Source organism: Rhinopithecus bieti, unplaced genomic scaffold, assembly GCF_001698545.2.
Source record: "Rhinopithecus bieti isolate Rb0 unplaced genomic scaffold, ASM169854v2 scaffold_3040, whole genome shotgun sequence".
NCBI classification, from domain to species: domain Eukaryota; kingdom Metazoa; phylum Chordata; class Mammalia; order Primates; family Cercopithecidae; genus Rhinopithecus; species Rhinopithecus bieti.
This window is the reverse complement of record NW_016804657.1, coordinates 549,683-565,136: the sequence shown is the minus strand read 5'-3', so window position 1 is coordinate 565,136 and position 15,454 is coordinate 549,683. Positions and strand designations below refer to the sequence as shown.

General features: G+C 56.4%; 3 protein-coding genes across 5 annotated transcripts in view; all 3 read right to left on the bottom strand.

Annotated features, from left to right (window-relative positions):
• Nucleotides 1-2,528, bottom strand: part of KCNC4 (potassium voltage-gated channel subfamily C member 4) — a 36,734-nt gene extending 34,206 nt beyond the window's left edge. For all 3 annotated transcript variants that reach the window (XM_017869619.1, XM_017869620.1, XM_017869621.1), the window contains exon 1: nt 821-2,528. In XM_017869619.1, coding sequence (XP_017725108.1) covers nt 821-1,489 — 669 coding nt within the window. In that variant the 5' untranslated portion in view covers nt 1,490-2,528. The remainder of the gene's footprint in view (nt 1-820) is intronic.
• Nucleotides 2,529-10,713: 8,185 nt separating this feature from the next.
• LOC108528062 (uncharacterized) lies at nt 10,714-13,248 on the bottom strand. Its single transcript, XM_017869618.1, is given in 2 exon segments — nt 10,714-12,872; nt 12,875-13,248. Coding segments are annotated over 2 exon segments (606 nt in total). The 5' UTR covers nt 12,974-13,248; the 3' UTR covers nt 10,714-12,365.
• An 885-nt stretch (nt 13,249-14,133) lies between these two features.
• SLC6A17 (solute carrier family 6 member 17) overlaps nt 14,134-15,454 on the bottom strand; it is a 48,387-nt gene continuing 47,066 nt past the window's right edge. Inside the window, exons 11-12 of the mRNA XM_017869617.1 lie at nt 15,222-15,384; nt 14,134-14,736 (exon numbers count right to left, since the gene is read on the bottom strand). Coding sequence (XP_017725106.1) covers nt 14,368-14,736; nt 15,222-15,384 — 532 coding nt within the window. The 3' untranslated portion in view covers nt 14,134-14,367. The remainder of the gene's footprint in view (nt 14,737-15,221; nt 15,385-15,454) is intronic.

The following is a 15,454-nucleotide window of genomic DNA, read 5'->3' as shown; positions in this document are numbered from 1 at the left end:
TTCTGGAAAGATAGTTTGTGCTGCAGCAGAAAGAAAAGCGGCAACAAAAATCTGGTATAATCACCAGCAAGCCTGTGGCTGGTCACTGGCGGTGGGAGCCTGCAGGGCCTAGAACATTAGGTCCTTCCTGTTTAATTTTCTTCTCACCCCAGCTGAGGCCAGGACATCCCAGGTGTGCAGGAAGCCTGGGGGGCATGGCATTCTCCCTGGGAGAAAGAAGGCCTCTCCTAAACCTGGAAAGGAGGCCGGATTGTGGTCTCAGCTTTGCCTCTTCTGAGCTGAAGATGCTGAAGCCTATATCCTCCTCTCTGAAGTGCATAGTTGTGGGCACACTGAGCTGCTGGGAGGATGTAAATGAGGTGGCATCGCATGGAAGCATCTAACAAAACCCACCCTAGTTTCCTTCCTCTCAACCCTGCCTGCCCCCAGCAGAAGGCCAAATTCCAGCTCTCCAGGACCGTAGCCCTGTGCGGAGTGGAGGGCAGCTGAAGATAGGGCGGCCTGTGCAGACCAAAGAAGGTGGTGGAGGAGCTGAGCTGGGCACCCCACTCACTGGAGGGGATGCGGCAAAGCAGGCAGCTGGGACTGGGTCCAAGTAGTAAGTCAAGTGTGTGCAATCTCCTGATGGAGCGTGCAGGGGAGAGGGTGGGAGTGTGTAATTCCCCTGCGGGCCTCGGAGGGGGGATGAGAGGAAGGCGGGAACAATCTGCGGTGGTAAGGTAAGTCAGGCTCGGTCCCTGCTCCTCCCGGCCCCTACACACCACCCACCACGGACCCCTTGCAGACCCAAGATGGGGAGACATGGGCTCCTGCCACTCACCCTAGCCGCCCGTGAGGAGTAAGGATCCTCGAAGAGCGCCCACATGCGGGGCTGCCAGCCGCGGCAGCCTCCAGACCCGGCGCCGTGGCCCGCACCTCCCTCGTGGGGGCCCAATCGCTGCAGGGCCAGCTCCCGTTCATCGTCGCCGGCCTCGTCGCTGGGCCCCGCGCCGCTGCCTCCCCCGTCCGGACTCTCGAAGATGTCGAGCGCCTCCTCGGCGTCGCGGTGCTGCCGGTAGGTCATCCAGCAGCAGGGTTCCACGTCGGTCTCGTCAATGCCCCAGAAGGTGAGCTCCTCCTCGAAGAGCGGCCCGCACACGTCGGCGGGGCAGTGCAGCTTGCCGGTGCGGTAGTAGTTGAGCACGTAGGCGAAGACGCCCGGGTGCCTGTCGAAGAAGAACTCGCAGCCCCCGCCGCCGCTGCCGCCCGCGCCGCCGCCATCGGTCTCGGGCCGGCCCCCGCCGTCGGGGTCGGCCAGCCAGGCGAGGCGGGTTCCCGGTAGGGTGCGCAGGGTGCTGCGGTAGGTCTCATGTCGCGTGCCGCCCACGTTGATGATGATCTTCTCCGACGCCTCGCCCTTGGCCATCTCCTCCTTCAGACATGTTTTGGACGGAGGCTTGTTCCCCGACTTGCGCCCGCGGTAGGAGGAGACACACACCGAGCTAATCATAAGAAGCGCTGCGGGGCTCCGGCTTGGGGCGGCCGCTGCCCTCCAAACACCCTTCCCGAGGAGGCAGCGTCAGACGGCGGAGGGGGAGGAAACGAAGAAGAGGCAGGAGGCGGCGGCGGCCCCCTCTGCGGCGTGGCCCTGCCCCTGCCTATCCCCCCTAGGACGCGGAGCGACAGGAGTTGGATTTCTCTGGTGCACAGGTGGTTGGGGTTAGGGCAGGAAGCTCCGGAGAGAGGGAGGCGGAGAGAGGGAGGACCCGGGGAAGTAGAAGCAAGCACACACGCGGTCCCCCGCTAGGACGGGACAGACAGACGCTCTGGGCTGGGGACACGCCCCCGCCGTCACCCCGACCAAAGACAAGGAAGCGCACAGTTCAGGCGCACCGCGAAGGTCCGGGGCGCGCGCGCTCACACTCACACGGGCCACCCTCCGGCTCCCAGACCGCACCAAGCCCCGGAGCAGCCGGCTTCCCCGCAGCGGCGGCAGCGCAGCAGCAACAAGTCCTCCGAGTGGCTGCCGGGGCCGTGCTGACACTCTCACGGTAGCCGGAGCTCCGTGGGCCCGGGCTGCTTGCGGTCAACACGAGGCGGCGGCGGCGGCATGTGGCCTCTTCCCCCCATTCATAAATCCAGCGCCGGGCGAGGAAGGCAGGCGGGGCAGAGCAGAGCGCTGCGGCCAGGCGGGCGGGGGCTGCGCAGGGCGAGGCGGCAGCTGGAAAACAAGCACGCCCTCAGGAGCGAGCCTCGGGTCCTGCGTCCGCGGCTGGGAGCTGAGCCGGACCCGGCGCAGCGCTGCGGGGGCCGCGCTGGGGCGGGGGGGCCTCAGACGGGGCGTCCTGCGCTGCGCGGCGCCTGGGGGGCGGGGCTGCTCTAGGGAGCCGGGCTCTGGGCACTGACAAAGGAGTACCCGGGGCGGCGGCCGAGCTGCCAAGGACACCTGCAGGCTTCCCGCGCCGCGCGGAGAGGGAGCCTCAGCGCAACGCCCCGGCGCCGGGTTCCTGCGATCTGGCGGCGCTGGGAGCCACGCCATCTACGCGTCTGCCCATCTCCGGGCGGGGCGCCGGCCTTGGCTCGCGCGCGGCAGGGGGCGGGCGCGAGGTGGCATAGGGGAGGGGGCGCCTCGGCTCTGGTGGGCTGGAGCCCTAGGGGCTCTTGGTCTCCCTCCGGCGCTGACAGCGGCCGCCACGCTCCAGTGGCGCCTTTTCTCCGGGGCCCCGCCTCGCCCAGGCGCGCCCTTCGCGGGCGGGTGGCGGGGCGCGGCGCGGGGCCGATCTGGCTAGCTGCAGGCCCCGGCGACCGAGCGCAGTCTTCCTCCCCGGAGCCGAGCCCAAACCAAGCGCGTCACCTCCTCGCCGCCAGTGCCCAGCCCAGCGCGCCGCCCCTGCGCGCCTCCGCCGGCAGCCCCTCCCGCCCCCCTCGGCCCTGCTCCCCTCCTCCCCCGGGCCCGCAGCTCCTCCCACTGCAGCCCGCTGACACCGAAGCGCTTTCGACCCCTGACCTCTAACCTCCGCCCGGCTCCGTCGCCCCCTCCCCGCCAAACTGGTCGAACTGTTGCGGTTTCACTGCGGCTGATGGAAGGCTAAGGAAGAAAGAGGGTAGAGACGCTGTCGCGAGGATCAAGCTGCCCTCTCCTTTCCCAAGCACCGTGTTGGGGCCTTCTGAGCACCCCGCCCCGCATCCTGCGCCTCGGAGGCCCAGCGGAGCCCAAGACGCCCATGGTCTTCATGCTCTTCGCCTCTGTCCCAGCCACCAAAGCCCCCGCGATGGAATGGGGGACGGGTGGCCTTGGGCAGAGAAACGCCTCTTGTGCCAGTTGGAAGGAAACCGTAGCTCTGGCTCTGTTCATCGCGAAACGTGTTATGGATGTGGGGTGGGTGGGTGGCCCTGAAAAGTCATTAGTTAAAGCCTTTGCTCGTCATTACTCTGGGGTCCACATAGGAAGTGCCTGTGTCCTGCCTCATGACCCCCTCCTGCTTCTACTCTTATTCCACCCATTAAAATTTGACTTTGCCTGTGTATATGCCTCCTCTCCCCTCCCTAACCCTGAGCTCCTGCAGGCGGCATTGTGCTTTTTCCATCTTGATAGCTCCCACAGTTCCTGCCTCTGAGAACCTGTTTGCTAAGTGATTGAGAAGCTGCCGTACCCAAAACATAGGCACCAACAGGACTTTACTGGCCCTATCCCAAGAGCAATTTCCAGATTCATTTGTTTTTGTTAAGTCCAGAACCTATTTTACATCTTCATATGAATCCCCAATGTTTTTTTTTTTAATTTTTAATTTTTAATTTTTTACAGCTTCAGGCAGCTTCCATGCCTGTCTGGATGATGTAAGGAGATCTTGAGGCAGAAATGAAAGGTAAATGACACACCTACCCTGGACACCTGTGCACCTTCCCATTTCCAGATCAGGCAGTACCTAGCTCAACTGGGAAAAACAAGACAAGGGCCTGTGTGTGTCTCAGGAAAGGTTAAAAGCCCAGTGCCAATGCAAGGGAGTTTTACAAGCAAGTCTCGTTATTAATGAGGCCAGAAAACCAAAATGGCAATGATCTTTGATGATCTGTACTGATACATATGGGAGGTGTGTTAATCAGAAACACACATTTTCTGGCACCCCCTTTGTGCCCAGTCCCTGCTCCTCGAAACTGATGTTTGTATTTCAGAGTTTAGCTGGCTTTGAGTTTGCTGCAGTGAAAAGAAATATCCCAAGAGTAACTGGGAAGAGAAGACCCGGGACATGCCAGAAGCTGGAGTGAGGAAGAAAGAACCACAGAATATTAATGTAATGAATAACTTTCAAGTCCTATCTGGTCCGTGTCCTGGCAAAGTCCCTTGGGGTCTCTCCCCTGCTTTCCGTTAATCAGGATGACTGAGCTCAGTCATTGGAAGAAAGGGAGTGTAGTGGGCAAGGGGAAAAAACCCATAGTATCCCACCCCTGATTGACTTATTCACTCAATGAATACTTATTGAATACCTACGATATGCCAGAAGCAGTTCCGGGCACTGGAAATACATCAGTGAATAAAACAGCCACTCGCCCTAGTAAATCTGTCCAACTGGTGCTTCCACTCTGCAGTGCTTATGGATGGTGATGAGCACCTGGGGAGATGGGTAGAGGAAGAAAGTTTCCAGGGAAAAAGGAGGCCAGGAGGGGAGGGAGGGAGGGAGATCAGAAAGTTGGGACATGGGCATGGGAACCTAGGAAGAGCTGACAAAAACAGAGGGCCCAGCCTGAGAGAGGCAGCTGGGTAAAGGTGCATGGGACCAGGTCTCCTGGCTCTGTGCACTGACCAGCTCCGGAGCGGGGAGCTCAGCCTCAGTCCTGAGGCCTCTAGAGAATGCCTCATCCTTACTGGAGATTTATTCTAGAGCTCTGGGCTCACCTGTTACCTGTGCCTCTCTGTGGGAGTCGCTATGCTGCAGTTAGCACTATGGGACTTGTCCCCATCGGTTCTTTGTGTGAGGTCTTAGTGTTCCCTCAAAACGCAGAGCTGGAGAAGGATAGGAGAGCCCCCTGCCCAGGCTGCTGTGACACAACCTACCATGGATGTGAGGGTGCTGCCCCCTGGTGGTGCTAGGATGTCCTGGCTCCAGACCTTGCCCTGAGCTCTGGGGGCTGTGATGTGGGCAGATGGGGTGGCAGCTGATTCTGGGCTTCCTCTTGATTCCAGGACCTCAGGTACCTCTTCTAGCCTAACTCTGCCATTGGGACTCTGCCTACTCCCTCCCTTCTTCATTCCTCCAAGAACCTTGATACCTGACAGGCTTAAGCAAGACCACAAAGCAGCCACTATTGGAAATTCCTAGTTCCCCAAGCTTCTTTCCCTCAGTTTCACCTTTTCTCTTCTGTCCTCTCCTGAGTGTCCTGGTTTCTTCAGGCTGTCAGGGAAGAGCACCTGTCTGAGAGCCAGTTCACAGACGGTGTCAGCCACAGTGGATTTCCCTCATCAGGGGTGAGGGTGTGGCGAAAGAATAGGAAGAGAGGGCCATGGGAGATTCTAGAGGGGCATCGATGGAGGCTGTCAAGCACCTGCACCCTTTTCAGGCCCACCCCCCCCCCCCATAATAAGGTCCTCACCCTCTGAATGCTGAGGCTGACCCTGTCCGTAGGAAGCTGAGAGCCTGAAATCAAAGCCATTTACCCTTCCCCTTTCCACACTGGGAGCTTTGTATGGGCTCAGCCTCTTTAGAATTACTGGAGCCATCCAATCTCCTCTCCATCTTCCTTCTTTGAAACCCGTTTGTGGTGAGGGGCTGTACGCCAAGGCAAGGTCCTATCCAGCGGTGCTCACACTTTCCCTTTTTGGTATTCTAGCTCCTGCCAGGGACTGACCCTCCTCCTTCAGGTCCAGGCCAAGGAGCCAGCATCCTTTCCCAGCATGCCTTGCTCTCTCCCACCCGGGAAAATTGAATCGCTTTATCAGAGTCATTGGAAGGTGATAGGGCCTCCCCGCTCGGGGAACAAGAGAAGGGAAGGCAAGAGCAGGCTGGCAGCCTCCTGTCTGCGTCTCAGCTCATGTCATCCTGCCTCCCCCCACCCCAAGCAGCCTGCAGAGACTTGCAGGCTCCAAATCAAAAGTGATAGCCTTCCTGGCGGGGGCGGGGGGTGGTTCTGGGGGGGAGGGGGCTTTGGGGAGAACCTAGCCCTAGTGATTCAGGTCTTGTGAAGATCAGTAGAACAGCTCTGCCTCAGGACTGAAAGCAGGGTTGGGTTGCTGGGATAATATAATCCCAGTGAAGCTGTATCTGGGGCTCAAAGGCAAACTTTGAGGGCCCCGCTGTTAAAGAGAAGAGACCAGAAGCTCAGGCCTGGACAGGGCTCAGGGCCTCATACACTATGGACCTGGAGTCACAGGGTTGGAGGGGACCTGAGTGTTAGCTCATGGACACATTCCCCCCACTTAGGGATGTCAGGCCTAAGCAGCAGCAGCGAACTCTGAGAGACTGAGCTAGGGCTGGGGTTGGGCCAAGGACAGAGAGCGACGTGGGGGCCACCAGCTGAGTGGACCCTAGAGCCCTCCTTGTTTAAGGCTCCTAGGCTGGGAACTCAGCCTGCATCCAGAGAGTACCCTCCTGCCCCCGCCGGCCAGCCGCCCGCCCGCTGCACACACGCTAGCCCAGAGTCCGGCAGGCAAGACCTTTTGACACTTAGTATTTCTCCATCTAGAAAAGTACAGATTCCTCCCACCTGGGCTAAGTTCCAGGAAAAATTGGTTCATTCCATTAGAGTAGTTAATTAGTCCTGATGGGCCAGTTCCCTCCAGCAATGTCCTGGGGAAAGGGGAAGCAGCTGTCTGTAGAGGCAGGCCAAACTCAGGTTCCTCTTGGGTGCCCCTGAAGTCCAGGGATTCTTCCCTGCTTGGGTCAGCCCTGGGCAGAATGGAGGGACCCAGAACCCAGGCAGCTCAGACCCAGGGGCAGAAAGCAGATCCCCACTGAGTCTTTACGCTCCGCAGCCAGCACTGTGCCTGGCATGGATCAATCTTTGTAAGGGTTTGTGGTTGAATGACAGGCATAGTCTCCCATCTCGCAGGTTTCTTCCTACCTAAGATAAGAGCCAGAGACTCTTGCCTAGTCTTTTGTATATTCCCAGTGCTCAGCACAATCCCAGGCACTCCGAATACCTGATTCATGCTTGCTTGATGCATGGAATTAATGAGGTGGGGGGGTGGCGGGGGAGGAGTCCTCCCTGTCAGTTTCTTGCTGTGTGGCAGAGAGTGCACTAGATTGGGAGTCAAGAAACCCAGGCATTGGCCCCCAATCTTCCCCTTGCTTGGTTGTGGGAAATCTGGTCTTTTCCTCTTTGGGCCTCAGTTTTCCCCATTGTTATACAAGGAGGTTTGACCAGATAATCAGTAAGGTTCATGTTCTGGTTACTATTGTTATGAAACAAATTACCCCCAGTATGTAGTGGTATAAACCCAACAGTCATTTTATTTTGCTCATTATTTTATGGGTCAGGAAATTAGGAAGGGCTCAATTGAACAGTTCTTGATTAGGGTCTCATGCAGCTACAATCAGATGTCAGCGGGCTGCAAACATCTGAAGCTCAGCTGGGCTAAACATTCAGTATGATGTGTTCATGTGGCTGGCAGTTGACACTGGCTGTTGGCTGGAAGCTCAGCTGAAGCTGTCAACCTAAGCATCTGCAAACATATCGCCTCCCTACCATGGCAGTCTCAGGGTAGTTGGCCGTCTTACATGGCAGCTGGCTGCCTCTAGAACCAGTATCCCTAGAACACCAGGTGGAAGTGGCATGGCGTTTCCTAATCTAGCCTTCAAAGTCATATAGCATCATTTCTGCTATATCATGTTGGTCAGAGGAGGCGTTTGCTCACCCAGATTCAAGAGGAGGAGGATAGACTCCACTTTTGATGGGAGAAGTATTAAAAAGAATTTGGGGCCTTTTGTTAAAACAACAACAACAAAGAAAACAAAAACAAAACCCCACCATAGCCTTGTGGTCTGTGGAATACTTTAGCCTTGGCCCAAGTCCCTGTGACTGGAGCTGTCTGGTGGTGACTGCTGGGGTGAACCCAATAATGTACAGGATCAGTGAGACCCCCACACTCTGGTACTTCCTTTCCTGGAGAGAGTTCCTTTCCTCCCCTCCTTCCTTGGTTTCTCTGGATTTTAGGATGAAACTGTCCTTTGTGAATAGCTTTAGGAGATGGCTCATTGCATGGGTGATGGGGCCCCAGAATGAAGCAGGCCCCATGGCCTTGCCCAGGATGGCAAGAAGGAGATAATATTTAATGAGCACCTATTGTATCCCCATATAGAAAGAAGTCGATACTGTATTCCAGTAGATGTTACTGATGAAGTTCATTTTTCCCTCATACCATCTCTAAGGAAGATATTTTATTGTCGTCCTCCTTTTACAGATCAGAAAATGGAGGTTCCAGGGTTTAAGTGGCTTCCCCAAGGTGGTATGGTTGGTGACAGACCCATGATTCAAACCACTCATGCCACCTGCCCTGGGGCAAACCTGAGGCAGAAGCAGCGGCCTCACCTGTCCTCCCGCATGCCCTTCTCATCCTCCTCCCTAACTGCTCCCTCCACCCAGGGCCCAAACTTAGCCACTCACCTCCCCACCAGAAATGACCTGTTGTGTGTCCAGTTCTGTGTCTCTAAGCTGATAGCCCCTCAGGAGGAAGCTTCCGCCCAGGTGCTGGTGACTGATGACAAAGATCCCTAACGCTCTAGAATCGGCCCATAACATGGGCAGCCAGATTTTCCCTACTCCCCATCAACAAGTGGGGGCTTCTGTGTGCCCTCCCCTTTATTTGGGCGGATGTTGTGACCCACAGAAGATGGTGGAGGTACTGTGCCATTTTCCAGGCCCAGGCCTTAAAAACCTGGCAGCTTCCACCTCCTGTCTCTTGAGATGGTCTCTCTGGGCACCCTTAGCCCCTCAGTCAGAAGTCTGGCCGAGTAGCCATGCTGGAGAGGCAGTGGTAGCTGCTCACTCTGGCCGGCAGGCCCAGCTGAACCCAGTCTTCCAGCCGTTGTCACTGGAGTGCCAGGCATTTGAGTGAATGTGAAGGCAGCTGCCTTGGACTCTCCAGACTAGTTCGCTGCTAGTTGAATATCACTGAGTGACCTCGGTTGCCACCAAAAGAGTTGTTTTAAGCCACTCAGATTTGGGGTAACTTGGAACACAGCAATAGATAACTGGACCAACATGTGTTATCTCACTGAATCTATTTATTATCTCTGTTTTACAGACTAGGACATTTAAACTCAGAGGGATTACATGACTTGCTCAAGGCCTCCCAGGAAGCAGGAAGCTGGGTGGCATTTGAACTTGAACTTTAGAAGTATGACTCTAGAGCTCCTTTGAACCAAAGCCCTTGCTATGCTGCATCTTGGCGGGTCTGGGTGCCCCTCCTGGCAGAAGGGCTCGCATCTCAACCAAAAACATTATCTTCAACCAAAAGACTGATACTTTACAAGGTGTGACTTTTCCAGCACCAGGCCATTTCCCGGTTTGAAAGATACATGGGGAGATGTGGAGTCATAGGGCAGGGCCCCTCCCTCTGCCAAACTCAGGAGAGCAGGGGCTGATTTTATCTTTATTCATCTATAGCTGGCATGAGCCTGTCCAGGGTGGGTACGTAATAAATGTTTGTTCAACAAATAAACTGACCCACAAAGGAATAAATGATGGAGAGGAAAGGAAGGCAAGCAGGCTACGATCTGGCAAGAAAGGTTTTCCTGCCATCTGGTGGCTATTCCTGGAACAACACTTTCTATGGCAAGAGAAGAAAATGACAGGTTTCGTCAGGGTCCTTGGCTGTGTGTGTGTGTGAGTGCAAGCAGCATCATTCCAGCCTGGAGCTAGGTGGGGTGGGGGTGAGGCCTCCTCCAGGAGTCAGACTTCTTGCCTCTTTCAATGTCGGTGCTCCTAGAGGGTGAGGCAGGAAGAAGAGCTTCCCCAGGCCCCAGCATATTCCGTTCTTCACAGTGCTGAGTATTCAGTGGGTGTTTAATAAGTGAACACTTGGGGCTGGAATGTTTGAACAGGGGTGATGTCAGATCCCCTAGTTCATCTTTACCTTCTACTGAAGTTTGCAAAAGGGATAGCTATCTTGAAGAGAGGGGCAGAACTTTAGAATATGCCTGTTCCAGGGGAGTCCACCCCACAGCACCCAGGAGTCCCCTGCCTCCTAGTCCTCGCTTTCAGACCTCTGAACACTGGCACCTTCCCACCCTTGTCCTTCCCTGGGGTGGGCCTCCACACACCCCGCCCTTGCCAGGCTGACAAGTATAGCTTTTCCTGGCAGTCAGACGGGACAGGAGTTTCCCCTACAGGGTCTTTAAAAACCACCTTAAGGTGGCTAAAGGTCCTTTAAAAAAGACCACCAAATACCATCCTTATTTCAGATGCAGTTTCACCTGGAAAAATCTAGACAGCAAAGGATCTCCCTCAGGAAATGGTTGCAAAGATGACAGGAAATTAGATACGGGGAATCGCTGGACCCCAGTAGGGCCCTCTGCAAGTGTATGTGTTATTAACACCTATGACAGTTCCTAGGAAAATACAGAGATGAACCTGCCCACACTTCCCACGCTGCTCCTCAGGCAGCCAGCACCCACAACCCCCTCAGCAGTCCTGTCCACCCATCCCAGTCCAAGCTTTTCCCCCCAAAGTTTCCCACAGGATCCTTGGTCACCCATCCCTCTCCCTCATTGCAAGAGCAGGTGAGAAAGGCAAGAAGGGTTTGGTAAGAACAGACACTTTATTGCACACCATGGTGGGGGAGAGAGGAAGAAGGGTCTAGGGTGACAATGCCTCATCCCCTCCCCTGGGCTGAGTTGTTTTGACCCAGGGCTCTGACCAGCCTTGGGACACAGGGACTTGAATTGTTCTGAACTTATGCCAGAACCCAAAGTGACAGCCTGGTGTGTGTGTTTGGGTCTGTACAAAGCAGAGCTTTCAGTGAGAAGGGGCCCTAGGCCCCCTCCCCCAGCGTAAGTCACCAGGCCCCAGTGAAGCAGCAGACCTCACATCTCAGGGCCTATTTGAAGGATACAGGGGTGCTCAGGGAGCCAGGTTCATTCTAACTGGTTCAGTTTCCAGCTCTTTTCACAGTGGGGAGTACTCTGGGGGAGTGGGATGGGGAAGTTGGGGTGAGGAAGGGCAGAAAAGCAGCCCTTCTGCCTGGTAATACCGTAGACCTGTGCAGTGCCTGGGACCATGGCTCCTGGGTCCCAGTCCCATGACCTACACAGGCTGACTCAGAGCGGGGGTTCTCCTGGCACTGGGAAAGCAGCAGCCCCTGCACATGTATTGCTGAAGGGCAGAAGCCGACCTCACTGGCATTCACTGATGTGCCCTACCTGTTCAGCCCCCATCTGGGCCTCGGGCTTCATGTTGCCTCAGTGAGGAGGGCAGAAGGCTCCCTGAGCAAGAAGCTGGTGATGGGGCTGGAGGGCAGGCACAGGTAAGGGATCAGGAGACTGTGGACTCTTTCAGGCACATCCCGGCCCTGGAGTTCCCTCTGCCTTCTGGTGGGCACTGTTTGGACAGCACCAAAGCCAGTGGGGGTGGGGACCCTGTGAAAGGACTTGGGGACCTGGTCCTCTCCTGCTCCTCCAGGATTCTGGGGCTGGTTCTTAGCTCATCAGGTGACCCCACCTGCCTTTGACTCCAAAGGCGTCAGAAGTACAGTGGGGAGGGGGCAGGTGGCCCTTTCCAAACACTGTCAGGACCGCATCAAGGGCAAATGCAGCAGTGCTGTGAGATCCCTCTTGGGGTCTCGCCATCTTAAGAATCCTAGTACTTTTCCTCTGGAGAAGAGCTAGCGATTCTACTGGGAACAGCAAGAAGCTGACTGGTAAATACATTTAAGGATTTTTTTTTCCCCTAACGCCCTCCTTCCCTGTTTCTGGCAAACCCAGTGGTGTGAAGGCAATGAGTCACCAGCAAGAAACACATGCCTTTCCCCATAGCAGGGGGCTCCCGAGGCACCCTGCTGGCCCTGAGACTCCCCATAGATAGAGCCGAGAGGAGGAGGAGGCAGGGGGAGGGAGCGTGGCCTTTAGGAAGGTGGTGAACACTGGGAGTCACAGATCAGCACGCTACACACACCCACACTCACGTATGTGCACACCATACACACACGCACGCACACACACACCCTGAGCTCTGGGCCCTACGTCTAACACACAGCGAAGACACAGCAAAAGCTACAGGGAGCACTAGCGCGCCCACACCTAGCAAGCATACAGCCCCAGCTCAGCCCCTCCCGCTGGGGCCTGGCCCAGCCACACGCTACAAAATTAAAAATATATCAAATATACAATGAAAATAGATCTGTACAGCACTGAGGATGAAAATAGTCCACCAGCCACAGTATAATATTGGGTTTGTCATTTAACAGCATTTACACCCACATGTACAGAGTGAATATACAATAGAAACAGAATATATAGAAGAGTATATATAGTAGAGTGTCTCTCCTGGGGCTTTGCTTTTCCTGTTGCTAATTCTGCTTGGGATTTGGCAAGGGGCCAGGTGGGAGGTGTTGTCAGGTGAGGGGGCCTACGGTGGGATGTTGTGCCCCAAAAGCTCATCTCTTTGAGAGGTGGGTCTCTCTCTCCCCTCAAACACTCAGAAAAGACAGGTAGGGCAGAGGGGGCTAGAAAGGGGAAGGTGTGGAAGAGGGATGTGTAAGAGAGATGGCAGGGTTGGGGGATAGACCGCTCCCAGGCTTGGGGGGACAGTAAGGAACTCGGGGGTGAAGGAGGACACCCTGATTCTGGTCTGTCCCTCCAGGTCCTAAGAGCAGTCTGAGCCACAGGAGTGACTTGGGACCCTTCGTGAGGGTGTCCGGGTTGAGCACTGTGGCCTGTTTCTGCCCTGCCCACCAGAGCTCTCCGAAAGATGGAGCCAGTATTCCCTCCTTTCTCCCTCCTTTCCTTCCTTCCCCCACCCCATCCATCCATCCATCCATCCATCCATCCATCCATCCATCCATCCCTCCCTCCCTCCCTCCCTCCCTCTCTCTGCAGACATTAACTCTTGGGTCAGGTTCCTCCCTGGCTGCACTCTGAGAATGGGTTCTCTTCCAGAGGAGGCCCTGAAGGTAATGGTGGGTGGGGTCGCTGTTGTCAGCTGCACCCTTCTGCACAGGCTGGCCTCCATTCTGAAGACCAGCCCTTGCCTTTGGCAGCCTCTACTGTCCACAGCACTGGTCACTATGGGCCAGGAAGGCTTGGGAAAGGTTTCCAAGGTGTCTGCACATGATGTGCACACTGTGCTTGTATAATAAGGAGAGTGAGTGGTGGCTCAAAGGGGCAGTGAAATTATCTGTCTTTCCCCAGGAGTGAGGCTTCCTGGGGATAAGCCCCTGAACTCCGGGGACCCCTGTTCCAGGGGAAAAGCTGCCACTAGACAGAACATTGGACCCCAGGTGAGGAGGGCGGGAAGTGTGCTTCACAATTGTGCTCCAAACTATCTAATTTGTGCTGGGAACCAACAATTTGTGCTCTGGAAACCTCTCCTTGCATTGTTTCCTTCTCTCTCCAGGAAAGAGGCAGAGGCCACCACTGTGGGCTGGGGAGGGGTGCTGGGGACAGGGAGATGGCTAAGTCCTAATTGAGGTGGGGAAGGTTCTGGTCCCAGTCACTGCACTCCCAGACAAGATGCAGGAGCACACACCACCCACCCCAGGCAGGGCCAAGACATGGGAAGATTCCACCCAGGGACCAGGGCAGAGGATGTTCCTCACCTTCTGCTACCAAGGCTCATGCTCAAGCCGAGGGCAGCACCCACCTCCGACAACAGAACTTGGGGCTTCTGCCTATGCCCTCCCAAGTCTGAGCCCTGAGCCCTTCTGCCTTCAAGCAGGTAGCCGCTTAGACTAGGAGCAACCCCGTCTGGGCTGGGCAGGATGGTGTCCTGTTCTCATGGCAGAGTGAGCCAAAGTCCACTCTCCTTCCCTGGCCCCAAGGCCTCTCACCACCACCATCTGGCGGCTCAGGGCACCCCAGAGCCCTAAGAACTGCAGGTGGCAAGTTACAGGAAGAGAGGGAGGTGAGTGACTCCTGCAGTGGCCACCTGGAATCTTCCAGGGACTGGGAAGCCAGACTAATGGGTTGTTCCAATTACATGGCTGCAATCTGGCGGAGGCTCTTGGAGGGCTAGACGAGTGGGGTCCTGAATTGGGAAACAGAGCTGCTTCCAGCCTCCTGCTCAGGGCTAGGGAGCAGAGTCTTCTGGGACTGAAGAGGGGAGTGAGGCAGGGCAGACCCTCTCTTCTTGGGCAAAGGGCCTGGCCTGGGCCTGGTGACCACCTTGAGGAAGAGGCCAGGCCTGGACGAGTGGGCAGGTTGAGTGTGGGGGGAGAGGCGGGCAGGGCTGGGGCAGTGGTCACAGCTCCGACTCAGGGGTGCTGGCCAGGAGGTAGCCGCTCCCATAGCGTCCATTGGGGTTACCACCGGTTTCCAGGGGCGATGTGCTGCCGGGCCCCAGATAGGAACGGTGAGTGGGCATGGGGGAAGGTGCCTCACTGGGCACCTTGCTGAGGATGAAGCGGGTCTCATCGTTCTCCTCCAAGTTGGAGATGTCCTTCATCATGCGGCCCTTCTTGTAGGACACGGAGAGGGTGTTGGAGCCATCAGAGAGCAGGTGGAAGTGTCGCAGGACGAACACCACAGGGATGGGCAGCGTCGCCACGACGATGAGGGTGATCAGGAGCGCCATGGCCCAGTTGGGGAAATACAGGTAGCGCTCGGCCGCCTGCGGGTGGGCTGCCTTAAGGGCTGCTGCCGGCACTGTGACAGCCCTCCCCTCCCAAACCCTCCACGACTGCTCTCCTGCCCTCACCCATGGCCTTCCACTCCTCTCCCCTCCCACCATCCTGGTCGGCATAGCCAAGGATGGGGGTTGACAGGGGTTTACCTGGTCACCTTGGTGAAAGGGTCTAGGGTGATTTCTACTATTATAAAATGGACTAATTCCCCTCCACAGGCATGGAGAGAGAATATGGGTTAGAAAGACTGGATAAGTGCATTAATCCTTCTAAGCCTCAGTGTCCCCATTTGTGCCACAGGGATGATGCCACCTCTGTCTTTGGGCTGTTGTAGGATTGCGGTTTAGGTGTGAGGCACCTGGCAGGGCCTGGCACATAGCACCTGCCCGAGAAAGGTGTATCCCTATCAGCGGTTGCGTTAAAGGCCTGATAAGACGCAAATGTCCCTGGGGTTTGGGGCCCCAACCCTCACCTCCTCCTTGATCCAGGCGCTGTAGCCCGGGGGCGTGACCCCCAGCTGAATGACGCTGGCTGTGGTGAGTATAGCCATGCATAGTGGAGACACGAACTTCCACATGTAGAAATAGAAGCGGTAGGGGCGGAAGCCCAGCATCTCCGTCAGCTCCTGCATGAACCTGCCAGGCATAGCAGAGGATCCAGCAGTTGGCATCCCTCAGTCACACCTCTCTCTTCCCCCTTCACCAT